This window comes from Macaca fascicularis, chromosome 14, assembly GCF_037993035.2.
Source record: "Macaca fascicularis isolate 582-1 chromosome 14, T2T-MFA8v1.1".
Classification (NCBI taxonomy): Eukaryota; Metazoa; Chordata; class Mammalia; order Primates; family Cercopithecidae; genus Macaca; species Macaca fascicularis.
Window position 1 is genome coordinate 107,235,580 of NC_088388.1, and position 20,638 is coordinate 107,256,217.

Here is a 20,638-nt window from a genome sequence, read left to right on the forward strand (position 1 = left end):
TATTGTATACTCCTGCACATTTGAAATTTTTAGTAAGAACAGAATTATATCAACTTTCAGAATAAAAGGTATAGTGCGAACGCTTCAGGTAGATTTGTGACAGCAGTAAATAAAATGAATTGTAAGGACAACTATCTAGGAAGCCATGACAGAAGTCCAAACGAGAAGTAATGGCAGGCACATTGCGGGACTGGTGGCAGTGAAAATGGAATGTGAATGACAAAGATTTTTAAGGTAAGAAAACCATGGCTGGCGTTTTTTGTCCATTAAATGAAAAGCAGGAAGTCAGCAGAGTAGCCGGTTTGTGGAGAAAGAATACTCACAAATTGATGCGAATTATTTCAATTAGAAAATGATACTGCTTTCTTAGGACTTTCTTAACTAGGGATGATTCTGCCCTCCAGGGGACATACTAGCAACACCTACAGACATTTTCCCTAATCACAACTGGGTAAGGGCAGGGTGGGGAATGGGTGTCCTACTGTAATCTAGTGAATAGAAGCCAGGAATGCTGCTAAACATCCTACAATGTTTGAGCACAGGATAGCTCCCCACAATAAAGAATTATTAGGCCCAAAATGTTAACAGTACTGAGGCTGAGAAATCATGTCTAAGACTACAGTTAACGAAACTCAACTAGATTACCAAACTGCCAAAACTCAGAATTCTTAAGCAAAAGATTAACCAGATATTAACAAAACATTAGTTTAAACTTGTCATTAGTTTCTTCAAAAATGGATGGTGGAACCATTTCCGTTTAACGTTTCCTGCAAAATGTGCTTATCAAGAGCCCTGCGCAAATAACATTTTTGTGGACAGCGCTGGGCATTTAAAAGAGGCACAAGACAAATGGGTTTTCCGAACAATAAAATAATGGTAGTAATGGCTGCGAATACTACGGGAGGTTTCATCACAGATGCTTGCCATTTACTTTTAAGGACGTCGCATACGACGTCTGTAAATCACTGGCTCGGGTTTTGAGCTTTACGTGACTCTCGTCCCCTGTAGTACAATCCTCTTTATTCTTTCAAGGGACAAACAACAAAACCCGTCTCTCACTCAGACAATACACCCTGACAGACAAGTGACCCACAAACCACCCCTCCTCAAATGAAGGTAAAACTAGGGCTAGAAAACATTCAACTAATTTAAGGCAATTAACCCTCTGAAATTTTTTGCTGATCAAAGGTACAGGAATTGCTGTTTTAAAATATGCAAGTGGCATTTCACACCTCTACACTGGACGACGTATTGCGTGGAGGATGGAGAAGGAAGATCACCCTTACTCCCAAATTCGTAGCTATAAGGGCGGGTAATTAAAAGGGCGCCAGGAAGGTCTCCCTACAAAGATGGGGGGCCGGGGAAGTCCCTCTTTGCCCTATTGTGGTCCCAGCAATGAACCACGGAAAGTGCGCCCAAGGTTAAAGCACACGCAACCCGTCCGTCATGCAGACATACGCTCTTTCAGGGGTCCTAATTAACTGTGGAGGCCTGACTTTCCCTCCGAATCCGGCTCCAGGTGTTGCACCTCGAGCTTCCCCTCGGCCTTCCCCTCGCCACGCAGCCTCTGAAGAGAGAAGCATCTACATACAAAGAAGCTTAAACTGCCTAGAACCTCAGAGTGACGAAGAATCACCGCCAGTCTCAACTCGTAAGCTGGGAGGCAAAACCCTAAAGCTTCCCCACCCAGGGAAAACCTTTGGCCTCAAAGGTCCTTGTGTCCGGCATAGCCGGGTCCAATAACCCTCCTTCCCGAGCCCGCGCTTACCCAATACAAGCCGGGCTACGTCCGAGGGTAACAACATGATCAAAACCGCAGCAGGAACCACAATAAGAAACAAGACTCAGGTTAAAGCAAACACAGCGACAGCTCCTGCGCCGCATCTCCCGGTTCCAGTGGCGGTACTGAACCCGCGGCAATTTGTCCCGCCTCTTTCGCTTTACGCCAGCCAATCGCTTCTGCCAGAGAAAGAAAGGCGCCGAAATGAAACCCGCCTCCGTTCGCCTTTGGAACTGTCGTCACTTCCGTCCTCAGACTTGGAGGGGCGGGGATGAGGAGGGTGAGGACGGCGGGTGAGAACCCCGGAGCCCGAGCCGAAGGGCGAGCCGCAAACGCTAGGTCGCTGGCCATTGGTGGACGAGGCGCAGGCGCATTTGCTCCGACGGGCCGGATGTTTTGGGGGAGTGTTTTGAGCGCGGAGACCGCGTGATGCTTGGCGCGCATGGGCACACCGTGCTCTGCCGCTGCTCGGCCCTGCTTCTTCTTCCAGAGGTGGGCGCTGTGCAGTCATGCAGGGTTTGAACCGGAAGCGGGAGTAGGTACCTGCGTGGCTAACGGAGAAAAGAAGCCGTCGCCGCGGGAGGAGGCGAAAAGAGCCGGGATCTGCGCTGCAGCCATCGCCGTGGTTGATACCACTTTGACCTTCCGAATACAACGGTAGGGGCGCAGAGGCAACGCAGAGGCTCCTGCGTTGGAAAATTCAGTCGCATGAGATCCAGTTTGTCCTCTCCCTAGACCCCCAATCTCATGCACCCCTCCAGAGCGGCCCTTGACTCCTCTCCTCACTCCATCTTTCCCTTGACTCCTTTCCTCACTCCATCTTTCCCGGCCTCTCTTCGGGTTCCTAGCGGACTTGGCCAATAACCTCATCCTTTTAAACGCCCTGAATTGAACCCTCCCTCCTGCTCATCCTCTTTTCGTGTCACCTTAGGGTTCAGATTTAACTACGCGACTTGACTAGTCATCTTTTGATCTCTCTTTCGTATTTAGTACTTTTAGTCAGCGAGCATTGATTGATATTTCAACTGCAGCCTCGCGGTTAAGAGCTTGGGCTCTGGAAGCATACGGCTGGAGTTGGAATTCTGACTGTCACTCGTGTGACCTCGCTCTACTGTCTTGTGAAGATAAGTGAGATAATCTTGACCTGCGGTGAGCACTCGTGAGCGTTAGCTACTGTTGTTACCAGGTACAGATAAGTAAAAAGACAACTACAATAGATGATAATGTATGTGATAGGGGAGTACTCTGATGGTAGAGGAGTGACTTTGGTTCTCTGCAAACTCAGCCTGAGACTATCAATTCAGTTTGTGGTGAGACCTCGCAGCGTTACCTTGGCAGATGGTAGAAGCCTTCCAGATGGAAGGAAAAATGCGTGTAAAGGCACAAAGTGTAGAAGGACCCTGAAGCTCCAGAGTGAGGTCTGGTATTGAATGAAATATATTTTGTGGGTTTTCAACTGCTGAAGTCGTAGGAATGGATGAGACCAAGAAAACAAAACTGTTCTTTGAGGTGTGAGCGGAAGAAGAGCTATCAGGAGACTTTCGAAACAGTCATAAAGGAAGAGAATATGATCATCGCTAACATTTGCTGTGTTTCAGGCACTGTAAGCATGTATATGGGTCCTTACAGGAACTCATAGAGGTAGGTACTAGTATTGTTTTTCCTTTTCTCATTGAGAAGCTGAGGTTTGAAGAGATTAGTGAACTTGCTCTAGATTATACGGTTTGTAAGTGGCTGAACCAGTATTTGAACTAATACAATCTGACTACAGAGGCCACACTCCTTAGCACTAGAAAAGAATGACATGCCAAGGGCAGAGTTATTTCTAGGAAGATGGGATATAAGCGTCATTGACAAGTTCTGCAAAGGGGTCAACTTGGTTGAGATCTAAAAAGGAACACTGAATTCGTCAATTCAGAGGCTCGTAGGAGGTGGGAAATCTGTATCTTTTCATTTGAACCTTGAGTGGAACCTAGATATTCTGGATTAATGTATAAATGAAGTTCATCTTTATGTGGTGACATTCATACTCTAGTTGATTACCTAATAGTTCCTCTGCCTTCTTTCAGTTCCGCCAACATACTGTGTGCTTTTACATTGTAGAACCCTTTGGCTGTGCTAGTTTCCTTCCCTGAAGTGTTGGTCCTCTAGCCCTTTTTTGGTTTGGCACCAGTTAGTTCAGATCTTGGCTTTATTATAAACTCCTCTGAGATATGTTCCCTGACAATTTATCTAAAATGATCCTCTCTACAGTTATTTTCTATCACTGTATTTTTGTTTCCTCAGAGGCATACATCACAATTTGGAATTATGCATTGATTTATCAGTTTACTTGTTTACTGACACTCTGCTGCCCAGATATGACTCCATGAGGGTAGGATTTGTATCTGTTTAGTTCATTATTTGTCTAGCTATACTTAGTAAATATTGTTTGCATCTATCAGTGAATGAACATCTTCTGTTTATGTAGATAATACTGAACTGTTTTGTTTTCTTCAAAGTAATCATTAAGAAACTGAAGGTAAGAAAAACAAGTTCAAAGAAGTCACACCATGGGGGAAAAAAAAGTCAAGTTTAGGGCTGCCTCTTCCGGGAAGTGTCAAATCTTTAGTATATTTAGGAATAAAGGTGCTAGCCCTTATGGTTCTTTGGATATTGCTAAGGTATTTTCATTGGTTACGTTACCAGCTTCATTTTCCTTATTGACTTCAAGAGGGCTTTAAACTGAAATTGAAGAAGTAAGAAAATTCCTAGATAAAACCATAAGGAATAGAAAATCAAAAATGATAATACTTGTCCACAGGAAGTATATAATCAAATGAAAAGGACTCAAATAACAATCTGTAATCTATAGCAGAGTAAAGTGGAGGTTGTCATAGTGTTGGGGGATGGGGAGGTCAGAAGAACCACCAGTGAATACAAAAGGAGAAGAGAATCAGAGCCGTCTGCTAATAAAATGAGTAGTCAGCTCTTTTTTTTTTTTTTTTTGAGACAGAGTTTTTCTCTGTTGCCCAGGCTGAGTGCAATTGTGTGATCTCAGCTAACTGCAACTTCTGCCTCTTGGGTTCAAGTGAGTCTCCTGCCTCAGTCTCCCCAATGGCTAGGATTACAGGCATGTGCTACCACACCTGGCTAATTTTTGTATTTTTCGTAGAGACGGAGTTTCACCATGTTGGCCAGGCTGGCTGATCTTGAACTTCTGACTTCGTGAAATGCTCACCTCGGCCTCCCAGAATGCTGGGATTACAGGCATGAGCCACTGCGCCAGGCCCGGGTAGTCAGCTCTTACTGAGAATATTCAAAGACAGGGCATTCATTTTGTAGGAGACATTCCTTCCTTTATAGGAAGATTGGACCTGTTCTCTTATTTCCTCCCAATTTTGAGATTTTGTGAGATTGAATCGGGACAGAAAAACATACTTGATCTTGAAAGATTAAGTAGAATTTAGATGTATGGATAGGAGAAGGACTTTACCTTTTTACATCTTGAGTTGTAAGTATGTGTAGGTATAATATACATAAATATATGTATTTTTTCTGTTTACAGACATTCATAGTCTAATAAAAAAACTTCTTTGTATCATATAAAGGTTTAGATCAGAACTAGTAAAACAGAATGCTGTTTCTTTTTTCTTTTCTATTTTAGGTTCTGGGGGTAGATGTGCGGGTTTGTTACATGGGTAAATTGCATGTTTTTGAGGCTTGGTGTACGAATGATTCTGTCACTCAGGTAGTGAGCATAGTACCTGATAAGTAGCGCTTCAAGCCATACCTCTCTCTCTTTCTGTCCCTCAAACAGTCCCCAGTGTCAGTTTTTCCCATCTTTGTGTCCATGTTGAAATACTGTTCTTATTAGATTATTTTGAAGGACATCAAAAGAGAGTTTGATTATATCAGAAGCCCCCAAAAGAAGAGAGCTACTACAGTGGAATCAAGACATAGTAAAATATAGTTGATCCTTGACATTTGCAAAGGATACCACCATAGCATAGAATTTCCTTTTAAAACAGAAATATTTTACTCCTATCGTTATGTGTTAAATAAGAGCCTTAATTACCAGTCGAGATGGAAGTGGTAGGCAAAGCTTACTAGCTCTGATAGCCTCCTACTTATCAGTTCCAAAGCATGTTTTAAGCCTTTGGCTCAGCAAAATGACACATCTCTCCAGATGAGCAAGAGTGCTTTTTTCTTTTTTTTTTTCTTTGAGACGTAGTCTTGCTCTGTCACCAGGCTGGAGTGCAGTAGTGCGATCTCTGCTCACTGCAACCTCCGCCTCCCGGGTACAAGTGATTATTCTGCCTCAGCCTCCTGAGTAGCTGGGACTACAAGCATGCACCACCATGCCCAGCCAAGAGTGCTTTTAAATAATTCATTGTCAATGTTAAATTCTTGAGTACTCATTTCCTTATTTGCCTGGCTGTTTTCTATTTATCTTTCATGTCTGAATTTAAATGTCATGTTTCTTTGGTCTCAGAGTAATAAAAAGTAAATATACTTCCCCCGTCTCCCACCCCAATGGAGTCTTCCTCTGTCGCCCAGGCTGGAGTACTGTGGCTCGATCTTTGCTCACTGAAAGCTCTGCCTCCAGGGTTCGAGCGATTCTCCTGCCTCAGCCTCCTGAGTAGCTGGGATAACAGGCGCGTGACAACAAGCCCGGCTAATTTTTGTATTTTTAGTAGAGACAGGGTTTCAACATGTTGGCCAGGCTGGTTGAACTCCTGACCTTGTGATCCTCCCACCTTGGCCTTCCAAAGTGCTGAGATTACAGGCGTGAGCCACCGCACCCAGTGTAAATTATACTTTTATTTCAATCCTGCTACCACTGCAAGCAAGGCAAACATTTTTGTGTTATAGCATTGCTTGTATAGATTTTAAGAAAATCTCATTTTAAATATGGAAATGTTAAGAAAAATTATTGTGTCTTTGATGAGAATATGCTTCTAATTGTATGGTTAAATCTATAAATATTGCAGTATAAAATAATTATATATACACATTTTTTCACACCTCTCTCTGTATATACGCATATATATACATATACATATATATACCTATATTTTTTTTTGCAGTGATGTGTATTCTGAAATTGTGAACCATGAGTCTAGCACTTAATGATCTGCTTATTTGCTGCCGTCAACTAGAACATGAGAGAGCTACAGAACGAAAGGTAGTAAATTACTTAAATTCAATTTTTCCTTGAAATAAGTGTGATTAGTAACCCATTATTATTTCCTTTTTATTTTCAGAAAGAAGTTGAGAAATTTAAGCGCCTGATTCGAGATCCTGAAACAATTATACATCTAGATCGGCATTCAGATTCCAAACAAGGAAAATATTTGAATTGGGATGCTGTTTTTAGGTATTCTATTCAAATTTATTTTACTGTCTTCATTTTTCTCTTTCATATTTATTTCTGTTGTGATATTATTTTTGTGTGTCTTAACATTTGTCTTTGTTTCCTATATATTATTATGCCTTGCATATGAATTTGGCATTTAATATTTATCCAAAACATAATTTTTAAAGCTTGTTCATATAGAAACTTAAAAATTATAAATTATTTCTTAAATAAAATGTTTTAGACATATCTCACTCAAAATTGATAGAGAATTTCTCTCATTTTAATTAGTTCACAAGACTTCAGATTAGAGAAAAAAATTATAATGTTTGGATATTACTTTCACACCTTTAAATATTGCTCTGATTATAAGTAAATGCCACGTGTTAAATTGTAATAAAACAAGTAAAAGGAAGATTGTATATGAATTTGGTTAAAAACAAAGAAAACCTCAAACAATGAAAAAACACAACAATCAGTTAAACCAACAGGGTTGATGCATTTTTACATTGAGACATCATTTTCAATCATGAAATCCATTTATAACTAGAAACAGATTGTAAGAATTAGGAAAGATGAATAAAGTATTTTAAATACTGAGAGTATTAAATAAACTAGAAATAACATTTGTTGTCACGAGGGAGTATGTATTTAGTTGTCCTTCAGTGTTTACAACAGATTCTGTTTTATTTTTAGCTCCTATTTGGTATTAGATTGTTGCAGATTTGAATGCATATAAAATGAAACATACATGCCCTTTTTCCTCTGGCTTTCTAGTTTATTTTAAATACAACAAATATAACCTGAAGATGAATACTATTTTGTATAAGCTGATCTGGTAGGTCAAATATGTACCTGGCACTCCTGGCTAGTTATGAATATCTTCTAGGCAGGCATCATTTAATGGCTAGCAACATTACCAACTGCCTAAGAAAGAAGTAGATCCAGTACAGAATAACAGAAGGAGTTGAGAGAGGATTGAGAGGGTCCTTACTAGCACTGTGAGCTTTTAATGATAAATTTAGAAAGCAGGCAGTAAAGCAGTAGTAAGTCATAGAAGATTAAGGGCTTTGCAAACCAGACATTAAATTGGTCTTACAGGCGTTAGGCCTTGAAAGAGAGATTTAATTGTTTTATTTGTTTTATTCAGCTGGTATAGTAATCTAAGCAAGGTAGTTTAAAAGTTGCTCTTTTTGATGGCATGAACAGCTTTCGAAATTATTATAATTTAAGGATTCAACGAGTTTCTGAAATTGTATTTTGTTTTCTTGAAGATTTTTACAGAAATATATTCAGAAAGAAACAGAATGTCTGAGAATAGCAAAACCAAATGTATCAGCCTCAACACAAGCTTCCAGGCAGAAAAAGATGCAGGAAATCAGTAGTTTGGTCAAATACTTCATCAAATGTGCAAACAGAAGTAAGTGATGTTATAAATTATAAATAAATGGCTTAACAGATTACTGTTGCATGAGTTTTTTTTTTTTTCAGATCATTTTAAGGACTTAACTGTTGCATAAGTTTGTTCTAAATATAATAAGATTAAAAATTGAGTGCAAATACATATAATGATTTTTATTTTTATTAAAAGGTTTTTTTGGCCGGGCACGGTGGCTCAAGCCTGTAATCCCAGCACTTTGGGAGGCCGAGACGGGCGGATCACGAGGTCAGGGGATCGAGACCATCCTGGCTAACACGGTGAAACCCCGTCTCTACTAAAAAATACAAAAAACTAGCCGGGTGCGGTGGCGGGCGCCTGTAGTCCCAACTACTCAGGAGGCTGAGGCAGGAGAATGGCGTGAACCCGGGAGGTGGAGCTTGCAGTGAGCTGAGATCCGGCCATTGCACTCCAGCCTGGGCGGCAGAGCAAGACTCCGTCTCAAAAAAAAAAAAAAAAAAAAAAAAGGTTGTTTTTTGTTTTTTTTTTTAAGGCTAGTCAAGTGAAGCAGTGGGAGTGGAGAAGTAACAAAGCAATCTGTAACTGGTTGTGATCAATTAGTTGTAAAGACCACTGCACTTAGGCCAGCCTGATTTTTAATATTACTGGTTCAAATATTTGGGGAAATTTATTCAAGCAAAGAATGACAGAAATCTGAGGATTGAAGGGATTTATTTATTTAAGAGATAGGGCGTTGCTCTGTTACCCAGGCTAGAGTGTAGTGGTGTGATGATAGCTCACTGCAGGCTCAAGCTTCTCAGTTCCTAAGTGATCCTCCTGTCTTGGCCTCCTTGTAGCTAGGACTACAGATGTGCATCACCATGCCAGGCTAATTTTTTTTTTTTTTTAGTTGATGTTATTTCACTGTTTTGCCCAGGCTGATCTTGAACTCCTGACCTCAAGCAGTCTTCCCCCTGCTCAGCCTCCCTAGTTATTGGTATTGCAGATGTGAGCTGCCATGCCCAGTGAAGGAATGAAAAATTACTGTTTTAACTACCCAGTCTTGGATGCCCTCTATACGTCCCTAGCCTTTAGGTAGAAGTGCAGTCTTAATGATTGAATATACTTTCAAGGCTTTCTTTTCCATCTTTAAATAGTATTAAGAGTATTAAAAACTGGCCGGATGCAGTGGCTCACTCCTGTAATCCCAGCACTTTGGGAGGCCAAGGCAGGCAGATCACCTGAGGTCAGGAGATCGAGACCAGCCTGACCAACATGGCGAAACCCCGTCTCTACTAAAATTACAAAAATTAACTGGGCATGGTGGCGCATGCCTGTAATTCCAGCTACTTGGGAGGCTGAGGCACTAGAATTGCTTGAACCCAGGAGGCAGAAGTTGCAGTGAGCTGAGATTACGCCACTATACTCCATCCTGGGCGACAGAGCGAGACTCTCAAAAAAAAAAGTATTAAAAACCTGTCTTTTGTTACTGCTTCTCCCTTCTGAGAGTATATCAAAAACTCCTGTTTATTTTTTTCATGTGACATCCTTAGAGATGTTTGAAGGTAGCCACAATATTTCCTGAGTCCTCATCTCTAAATTTCATAAACTCACTCTCTTTAGCTCATGTGACCTAGGTTTTATGCCACTCTCTGAATATTCTTCAGTTTAATTATCTGTCTTGAAGTGTGGGCCTCTACGTACAGGGAAGAGGCCAGAAAAACAAACAGAAAGTGTGGGACTCATTGTTTTAAATACAAGATCTTGCTCTGTAGCCCAGGCTGGAGTGCCGTGGTGTGATCTTGGCTCACTGCAATCCCCGTCTCCCAGGCTCAGGTGATCCTCCTGCCTCAGCCTCCCAAGTAGCTGGGACTATAGGCACGGGCCACCATGTCTGGCTAATTTTTGTATTTTTAGTAGAGACAGGGTATCACTGTGTTGGCCAGGCTGGTCTCAAACTCCTGACCTCAAGTAATTTTCCCACCTTGGCCTCCTGAAATGCTGGGATTATAGGCATGAGCCATTGCACCTGGCCCAGGACTCAATCTTTTAGGTATATTCTGATTAGTACAGAGAGAAGCAAGTCTTGTTTATCTTTCATTCTGTACTTTTACTGATTCATTCTAAGATCATGTGAGCTTCCTTGGCTGTCAGAACCAACACTTAATTGACATTGTACTTACTATGATTTGAGGAAAAAAACAACCACAAAAAAGATTTTTTTTCTCCTGATGAGCCAGATAGTTCCCATCTTTAACTTGTACAATTAATATTGTGAAGAGTTGATTTTTTGGAACCAAAATGCAGGATCCTGGTAAGCTTTTGTAAGGAAATGGGCTTTATACATACTGAAAAGCTAGAGGCAGAAATGTGTGTTCCGGGACTCCTGGGCTCTTCATAGATAAGGATGTTGTTTTGTGATACCAACTCTTAGGAATCAGGAGGGTGGGGCATGGTTGCTCACACCTATAATCCCGGCACTTTGGGAAGCTGAGGCAGGCAGATTACCTGAGATCAGGAGTTCGAGACCAGCCTGGCCAATATAGCGAAACCCCATGTCTACTGAAAATACAAAAAATAGCTGGGTGTGGTGGCAGGTGCCTGTAATCCCAGCTACTCTGGAGGCTGAGGCAGGAGAATTGCTTGAACCCGGGAGGTGGAGGTTGCAGTGAGCTGAGATCGTGCCATTGCACTCCAGCCTGGGCAACAAGAGCAAAACTCTGTCTCAAAAAAAAAAAAATCAGGAGAGCGTCCAAATTGGTAAATATTTAGTACAAGTATGCAGATTATTAGTGAATGATATTTCAGAATAGTGGTATGAGACTTGAGTCCAAAGTATAATTGTTTAGTCAATTTTCCACCTCCTCTGAGATGCCAGCTTGTGTGGATAACTTCAACCCCTTGTCAGAGACTCCAGCAGAGACAAAGGAAAACTACACCGAAATATTCTGCACCCACTTTGCTCTGTGTGGTAACTTTGTATCCAGTAAAATATTGTATTTGCTAGTAACGCTGGGATGTAGTAGGTACTTACTGAAAGAGTGAATGTGAGAGAAAGATAACACGTCAATTTTGTAACCCACCAGAAAAGTTTGCAGCGTGTACAGTAGTTTTGCCTTGCAGTGAACAAACCTTTTAATTGCAAAATTAACAAAGGAGATTACATTTGAAAATGCATCAGCATGTTGTTTATAAGAAAGAGATGGTGAAATTATCAATGCAGGTAGTTGAAAATGTGTTTTTATTTACAGCTTCCTTTTCTTTCAAATTTGACTTTGTAACTTAAACCTTTTTAATCTTGGGGCAAAACCAGGGAGTTACTATTCCCTCACCCCACCTCAGTTTTTGTTTTTTTTTCCCCAAAAGATTGGAGGGTTGATGGAAATTTAACATATGTCTAGACTTTGGCACTCTTGCTTAGTATTGGTATCCAAGGTATGATGAAAGAAATAGAGATTAGAAAAAAAGAAGTAAAAGGCAGCTGAGAAGAAACAAGTAAGCAAATATGATTTCTCTCCTTTTTTTTTTTTTTTTTGAGACAGAGTCTTGCTTTGTTGCCCAGGCTGGAGTGCAGTGGTGCAATCTTGGCTCTCTGCAGCTTCTTCCTCCTGGGCGCAAGCGATTCTCCTGCGTCAGCCTCTAGAGTAGCTGGGACTATAGGCACACGCTGCCAGGCCCGGGTAATTTTTGTATTTTTAGTAGAGGTGAGGGTTTTGCCATGTTGGCCAAGGTGGTCTCAAACTCCTGGCCTCAAGTGATCTGCCTGCCTCTGCCTCCCAAAATGCTGGGATTATAGGTGTGAGCCACCACACCCAGCCTGTTGTTCATTTCTTTTCTTATCTTTTTTTTGAGACAGAGTTTTGCTCTTGTTGCTCAGGCTAGAGTGCAAGGGCACCATCTCGGATCACTGCAACCTCCACCTCCTGGGCTCAAGCGATTTTCCCGCCTCAGCCTCCCAAGTAGCTGGGATTACAGGCATGCCCCACCATGCCCAGCTAATTTTTTTATTTTTAGTAGAGATGGGGTTTCACCATGTTGGTCAGGCTTGTCTCGAACTCCTGACCTCAAGTGATCCACCTACCTTGTTGTCCCAGGGGGATGCTGGGATTATTGGCGTGAGCCACTGTGCCCAGCCTGTTCATTTCTTTATGTTAGCATTTGTCTGCTTTTGTACAAAGCTTAAATAGAGTCTAGATAATGTAAAACTCAGCTGTGAAAAATGTTAAGTTCCCTAAGATTCCTGAAAGTCTCTGCAGGTAGGCTGGGCACAGTGGCTCATGCCTCTACTCCTAGTACTTTGTGAGGCCGAGGCAAGCAGATTGCTTGAGCACAGGATTTTGAGACCAATCTGGGTAACATGGTGAGACCTCGTCTCTACAAAAACACAAAAATTAGCCAGGTGTGGTGGTGACTACTTATAGTCCCAGCTCCTTAGGAGGCTTACGGAAGAAGATCGCTTGAGCCCAGGAGGCAGTGGTTGCAGTGAGCCAAGATCATGCTACCACACTCCAACCTGGGTGACAGAGTGAGATCCTGTGCCCAAAAAAAGGGAAAAAAGTCTGCAGGCAACTTAGTTGTACGCTTAAGAAAGATTTGATCCCCGAAGTTTGAGACCAACCTGGGCAACATAGGGAGACCCCATCTCTACAAAAACTTAAAAAATTAGCTGGGTGCAGTGATGCTTGCCTGTAGTGGGTGGATCCCTTAAGTCCAGGAGATCAAGGCTGCAGTGAGTCGTGATGGGGCCACTGCATTCCAGCATGGGTGCCAGAGCAAGACTCTGTCTCAAAAACAAGCAAAACAATGAAAAAATGTCAATACATTACTTGAAATACTTCTCATATTTGGTAGGGGAGGGAGACATATTGGGATAAAGGACATAGAAAAATAAGATTTTATTATAATATTTCTGTAGTTATTCAACACAAATTAATTTTTATTGAGCATTTGCTATTAGAGCAGTCACTGGGCTTTTATGTCAGAATATAGAGATTAATTCCTTTCCTTAAGGATCTAATAATGCAATGGATGTTTTAGATTAGAAAAATGTTACAAGGACTGTAAGAGAGATGCACAGGGTACTAGAAAGAAGGATCACATGGTTGTACATTTCATAACTGGACAGTGCCTAAAATTATGAAATGAGCCATAAGTGAAGATGGTTTTGCAGTTATATCACTGTATATTTATTTACCATAGTCTGATACTTGTGAATATAACTAGTTTCATCATACGAAAACCCTAATCCAGAATATATTCATATTTACATGAGTTGTGTTCTGCTCATAGTTATAGCAATAAATATATTCAATTTTAAGATTGTCAGTATTGAAAAATGGCATTTCTGCTGTGACATAAATATAATTTACTGAAAATGAGAATTATTTTTAAATGTAATTTTGTTGCCTTCAAGAATATGTGTCTAGTAACGCTGAGTTTTCAGAATCTCTAATAAGTAAATAATATGCTGTTAAAAATGACAACGGGGGTCAGGCACAGTGGCTCATACATATAGTCTCAGCACTTTGGGAGGCCAAGACAGGAGAATCCCTTGAGCTCAGGAGTTCAAGACCAGCCTGGGGAACATTGTGAGAGATTCTGTCTCTATGAAAAATTTGTGAAATTAGCTGGGCATGGTGGCACAACATCGATAGTCCCAGGTACTCAGGAGGCTGAGGTGGGAGGATCCCTTGAGCCTGAGAGGTTGAGGCTGCTGTTGGGTGTGACCATGCCACTGCACACCAGCCTGGGTGATAGAGCGAGACCCTGTCTTTAAAAAAAAAAAATTACAACCTGAGGTATTTGTATGCCATAAATGCTATTATAGGACTTAGAACTAATTTTGCTTTCCAAAGTAAATATTCTCCTTGTAATCTTATGTTATTCTAATAAATTCATTCTTCATAAAGAGTGCCAAAAACCTTGGGATCATTTTTGGTCTAACACCAGAAATTGTGAATTATTAAGGTTTTAGTTGTTTAAGAATGATTGCTTTTCAAGGTGGGCAGATCACTCGAGGTCAGTAGTTCAAGACCAGCCTGGCCAACATGGTGAAACCCTGTCTCTACTAAAAATACAAAAATTAGCTGAGCGTGGTGGTGCACGCCTGTAGTCTCAGCTACTTGGGAGGCTGGGGTGGGAGAATCACTTGAACCCGGGAGGTGGAGGCTGCAGTGCGCTGAGATTGTGCCATTGCGACAGACCAAGATTTCATCTCAAAAAAAAAAAAGATTGTTTTTGCTATATATTCCTATAAAAGAGGCATTGGCAAACTTACTGTGTAAAGAGGCCAGATAGTAAATGTTCTTGACTTTATAGGCCATGTAGTAGTCATCTCTGTCTTAATTACAAAAGGAGCCATAGACGATAAGTAAATGAATGGATGTGACTATGTGCCAATGAAATGTTATTTGCAAAAACAGCCAACTGGCTGAATTTTGCTTGGGGCCATAATTTGCCAATTTCTTCTCTACAGAAGAAGGTTAGTTAATAGTAATTTCCCAAATGGAATTATTTAAATAGTTGCCATTCCAAGTGTCTTTTATTTTTGTTTAAATTTATGTTTTTCTTTATTTGTTTATTTTTAAATAGGAGCACCTAGGCTAAAATGTCAAGAACTCTTGAATTATATCATGGATACAGTGAAAGATTCATCTAGTGGTGCTGTTTACGGAGCTGATTATAGCAACATACTACTCAAAGACATTCTTTCTGTGAGAAAATACTGGTGTGAAATATCTCAGCAACAGTGGTTAGGTATGTTTTGAAGGTTGTTATTTGTGAATTTTTCCTCATGAAATGAAACCTCACCAAAGAAAGCACTTCATCTATATCTGTCTGTATCCTCCAAGTGACCTGACAGTTTAACAGTACTTTAGTAAAATTGTGTGGTTATCGAACCTGACCCTTAATTTTTATTTATTATGTAGCTTCTGAATAAAGTCATGAATAATATATCAGGTGCCTGATATCAGAGCTGGAATTACAGTTGAAAGATACCATCTCTATCGTCAAGGAGTTGACAGTGGCAGAATAAAACCCAAATAAACCAGAGATCATAATGTGCTGTGATACAGATATACTTGGTTTCAGTAGGTATACAAAACAATGACACCTAAACTCAACCATGATTTAAGTAGAAAGGGAGAAAACTAAGAGAAGTACCATAAAAGTGAAAGCGGGCAGAGTGCGGTGGCTCACGCCTGTAATCCTAGTAAGTTGGGAGGCCAAGGCAGGTGGTTTGCTTGAGCTCAGGAGTTCAAGACCAGTCTGGGCAACATGGTGAAACTGTCTTTACAAAAAATAGCGGGGGTAATGGCTCATGCTTGTAGTCCCAGCTACTCCGGAGGCTGAGGCAGGAGGATCACTTGAGCCCTGGAGGTTGAGGCTGCAGTGAGCTGTGATCACACTGCACTCTGGCCTGGGTGATAGAGTGAGACCCTGTTTCCATTAAAAAAAAAAAAAAGTGAAAGCAAGAAAGTTTAAAGTTCAAAGGGGTGTGGCCAACATTTTAAGTTGTTGTAGAAAGGATAAAACACAGAATTATCTATTGGATTAGGCAATTAGCACGCTACTTCTAAGGTAATGGAAATCAAATATATTAGAATAGAATGCATTAGTAAGACAATGTACGGGACCCAGTGACTCACTAGATGTGTAAAGTGTGTGCTAGGGAGGAATCTGTGGTGTTACCTGTTTATAGTTGGGAGGTACTAAGAGACCACAAAGGAAGGAAATTATGGTCAGAAATTGAAATATTTCAGTTTGTTGATTTCAAAGATGGAGCATTTCTGGGTTTGAGAATAAGTGAAAGTAGGATTTGACATTAGCAAGATGATTTTAAGTCAGATGTCAAAGTCTTCTAATACACGGACTCTAAAAGTTTAGAAGCTTTTTTTTTCATGGAAAAGCATTTAAGCTAAATTTTGCTAACTAAAAGACGTTTGTCCATATTCTTTTTCTTTTTTTTTTTTTTGAGATGTAGTCTCACTCTGTTGCCCAGGCTGGAGTGCAGTGGCCGGATCTTGGCTCACTGCAAGCTCCGCCTCCCGGGTTCACGCCATTCTCCTGCCTCAGCCTACCGAGTAGCTGGGACTACAGGCGCCCGCCACCTCGCCCGGCTAGTTTTTTTGTATATTTTTAGTAGAGACGGGGTTTCACCATGTTAGCCAGGATGGTCTCGATCTCCTGACCTCGTGATCTGCCCGTCTCGGCCTCCCAAAGTGCTGGGATTACAGGCTTGAGCCACTGTGCCCGGCTATCCATATTCTTTATTGCCATTTTATTATTTCGAAATGAGATACATGTGAACCACAAAACTACTACCTAATCAGTACCCTCACTCCCGCATTACACTCTACTGTTCCCATGAGAATAAACACCTTCTCAGCTGTTGTACTAATTTCTTATGAGTCATTCGGAGCCTTTATGTTACTCTGAACACAAGATAGGCTGTGTCTGTACAGGGCCCTCAACAAGCTTAGAGACAGCCTTTGGGGAATAGGCTGGTGGTATCTGGGTTACTTAGCCAGATCTTTCCCCAGTATGGCTGTTCATATTTAGAGCATTTTACATTATCACTTGTAACCATGGCTGTCACTGAAACAAAGGCAGTCTTTCCCCTGGTCTCCTTACTAAATTCTGTCATCTAGTGTGTTCTCTGAAACCCTCTTTTTATTTTTAGACTAACTACTCTTACTACTTCTTTTTTTTCTTTTTTAAAGCTAACCTTCGCCACTTCTTCCTGGATGTCCTTATAATTAGCCTTTTTGTCAAAATATTTTTTTACTTAGTTTTCCTTTTCTAAAACTTGCTTAGATGAGGCCTCTGTGGAAGAAGTGAGGTCTGTGCTCAAAATATATATTTGGTACAGGTGGTGATTGAAGCCATGACTATGGATGAGATTTGTATATAGAATTTAGTGTGAAATGAGAAGAATGGCCTAAGACTGAGGCAGCATTTCCATATAAATTTTGGAATCAGCTTACTGATTTCTACAAAAGATCTTGCTGGGATTTTGATACTAATTGCATTGAATCTGTTGAACAATTTGGGAAGAATAGAAATCTTAACAATGTGGAGTTTTCAAATCCATGAACACTGTATATCTCTCCATTTACTTAGGTTTTTTGTTTGCTTGTTTGTTTTTTGAGATAGAGTCTCCCTCTGTTGCTCAGGCTGGAGTGCAGTGGCATGATCTCACTGCAACCTCCACCTCCTAGGTTCAAGCCATTCTCCTGCCTCAGCCTCCTGAGTAGCTGGGATTACAGGCATGTGCCACCATACCGGGCTAATTTTTATATTTTTAGTAGAGACAGGGTTTCCTCATGTTGGCCAGGCTGGTCTCAAATTCCTGACCTCAGGTGATCTGCCTGCCCCGGCCTCCCAAAATGCTGGGATTATAGACTTGAGCCACCGCACCTCGCCACTGATGTCTTTTTTGATTTCTTTCATTAGTGTTTTATAATTGTCAGCATATAGATTTTTTATTGTAAATTGACAATTTTTTTCTTTAATTTTATATATTTAAAAAAATAGACACAGGATCTCACTGTGTTGCTTAGGCTGGTCTCAAATTCCTGGGCTCAAGTGATCCCCCTCCCTTGATCTCCCAAAGTGTTGGGATTATAGGCATGAGCCACCATGCCCAGCTGCAAATTGACATTAATTTATAATAGTATAAACATAAAGATTTTGTATATGTTTTGTTAGATTTGTACTGCAGTAGTTTGTAAATTGCATTGTTTTTAACATTTTGATTTTCAAATTGTTCAATGCACAAAAATATGCAGAAGTACAGCTGAGTTTTGTATAGTGACCTTGTATTTTGGGACCTTGCTAAAGAACACTTATTAAATCTAGTAGCTTTCTTTGAATGTTCTTTGGGATTTTCTTTGTAGACAAACATGTCTTCTGTAAGCAGTAATTTTTTTTTTCTTTCTTTCTGAGCCATGTGGCTTTTATTTTGTTTTTGTGCCTTATTACATTGGCTAGGACCTCCAATGAGATTTTTTTTATTGTGGTAAAATATATATAATATTTATAATTTTAACTGTTTTTAAGTGTACAGTTGTGTAGTATTAAGTGCATTCATATTGTTGTATAATTATCTCCACCATCCATCTCCAGAACTTTTTTTTCTATACTCAGTAAACAATAATTTACCATTTCCCCTCCCCTGGCCCCTGGCAGCTATCATTCTACTTTCTGTCACTATGAATTTGGCTATTTTGGGTGCTTCATTTTTATGGATTGAATGTTTATGTCCCACCAATTATGTTGAAATCTGATTCCCAAAGGGATGGTATTTGGAAGTGTGGGATTTAGGAGGTAATTAGGTCATGCAGGTTGAGCCTTCATGGATGGGATTAATGCCCCTGTAAAAAGAGGCCGGAGAGCTAACTTGCTGTCTTTCTGCCATGCGAAGATACAGTTCAAAGTCAGTAGTCTGCAGCCCCAAAGAGGGCCCTCATTGGAAACCCACAATGCTGGCATCCGGATCTGCTTTCAGCCTCCAAAATTGAGATAAATAAATTTCTGTGGTTTCTAAGCCACCTCATCTATGATACTTTGTTATAGCAGCCTGGAGTAAAGGACTCCTACAAGTATTTGTCGTTTTGCAACCTGTTTATTACACTTACCAAAATGTCTTTGAGGCTCATCAGTGTTAGAGCTTGTATCAGAATTTCGTTCTTTTTAAAAACTGAACACTATTCTGTTGTGTGTATATGCCACATTTTGTTCATTCATCAGTTGGTGGACATGGGTTGTTTCTATCTTCTGATTATTGTGAATAATGCTGCCATGAACATAAGTATACAAATATCTCCTGAGTTTCCTGCTTTCAGTTCTTTTGATTATATACCCAGAAGTAGAATTGCTAGATCATGTGGTAATTCTATATTTAATTTTTTAAGGAACCAACATCCTGTTTTACACAGGAGCTACACCATTTTACATTCTCACCAGCAGCACACGAGGGTTCCAGTTTCTCTACATTCTCCCTAGAACAACTAGTAGAAAATGAGGATTCTTCTTCCAGGCCTTGAAAGCACTGCGTAATTGTGCTTCTTCCTACCTGTCTAACTTAACTAAAGCGCTTCTAATTTCTGTGTTTAAGCTACACTGGCAATTATTCAGTTTCTCAAACCTAGTGGTTTCCATTTTTTTAAATAGACTTTTATCTTTTAGAGGAGTTTTAAGTTTACAGCAAAACTGAGTGGAAGGTCCACTGGACACACACAGCATGCCCTACTGTCAACATCTTGCACCAGTGGTACATTTGTTATCATCAGTAGACCTATGCTGGGACACATCCTTATTATCCAGAGTCCAAGATTCACTTTTGGTGGTACATATGCTATGGATTTTGACAAGTGTATTGACATTTTAAAAGATCTTTTACTGTATCTAGTGAGTTGGTCATATTTTTTTTTCCTCTGGGAGAGAATGGTAACAATTATTCACTATTATAGTATCATAAAGAATAGTTTCACTGCCAGAAAAATCCTCTGTGCTTCACCTGTTCATCTCTTCCTCCTTGCAAACTGTGGGAACCACGGATCTTTTTGCTATCTTCATGGTTTGGCCTTTTCCAGCATATATAGTCATGTGTCTCTTACCAATGTGGATATGTTCTGAGAAATACATCATTAGGCAATTTCTTTGTTGTGTGAACGTCATAGGGTGTATTTATACAAACTTAGATGGTATAACACTACACACCTAGGCTATATGGTATTACTGCTCCTGCACTACAAACCTGTGCAGCATGTTACGGTACTGAATACTGTAGGCAGTTGTAACACAATGGCAAGTATTTGTGTATCTAAACATATATAAACATAGAGAAGGTACAGTAACAGTATGGTATAAAGGATAAAACATGGTGCACTTGTCTAGGGCACTTGAATGGAACTTGTAGGACTGGAAGTTGCTCTGGGTATGTAAATGTGTGGTAATGTGAAGGCCTGGGATACTATATACTGCTGTAGAATTTATAAACACTTAGTCTGTACTAAATTTAAAACTATATGTTTTTCTTTCTTCAATACTAAGTTAACATTAACTACTGTAACTTTTACTTTATAAAGTTAAAACTTTTTTAAACTTTTTGATTCTTTTGTAATTAACACTTAGCTTA

The 20,638-nt window shown here is 40.3% G+C and overlaps 2 protein-coding genes across 16 annotated transcripts in view; one reads left to right on the forward strand and one right to left on the reverse strand.

Annotated features, from left to right (window-relative positions):
• NPAT (nuclear protein, coactivator of histone transcription) overlaps positions 1–1,928 on the reverse strand; it is a 62,724-nt gene extending 60,796 nt beyond the window's left edge. For all 4 annotated transcript variants that reach the window (XM_005579532.5, XM_015435666.4, XM_074015160.1 and 1 more), the window contains exon 1: positions 1,769–1,928. In XM_005579532.5, the coding sequence (XP_005579589.3) occupies positions 1,769–1,805 (37 nt within the window). In that variant the 5' untranslated portion in view covers positions 1,806–1,928. The remainder of the gene's footprint in view (positions 1–1,768) is intronic.
• A 399-nt stretch (positions 1,929–2,327) lies between these two features.
• Positions 2,328–20,638, forward strand: part of ATM (ATM serine/threonine kinase) — a 131,022-nt gene continuing 112,711 nt past the window's right edge. For 6 of the 12 annotated variants that reach the window (XR_012423676.1, XR_012423675.1, XM_005579543.5 and 3 more), the window contains exons 1-5: positions 2,328–2,437; positions 6,850–6,947; positions 7,027–7,139; positions 8,393–8,538; positions 15,088–15,252. Coding sequence is in view for 10 of the 12 variants with exons in the window: in XM_005579543.5 (XP_005579600.3) it covers positions 6,876–6,947; positions 7,027–7,139; positions 8,393–8,538; positions 15,088–15,252 (496 nt within the window). In the remaining 2 variants the exon portion in view is untranslated. Of the gene's footprint in view, positions 2,438–2,811; positions 2,967–3,378; positions 3,422–4,066; positions 4,155–6,849; positions 6,948–7,026; positions 7,140–8,392; positions 8,539–15,087; positions 15,253–20,638 lie in introns of all 12 variants that reach the window. The other 6 variants (XM_065528947.2, XM_065528948.2, XM_065528946.2 and 3 more) reach the window with 6 other exon arrangements.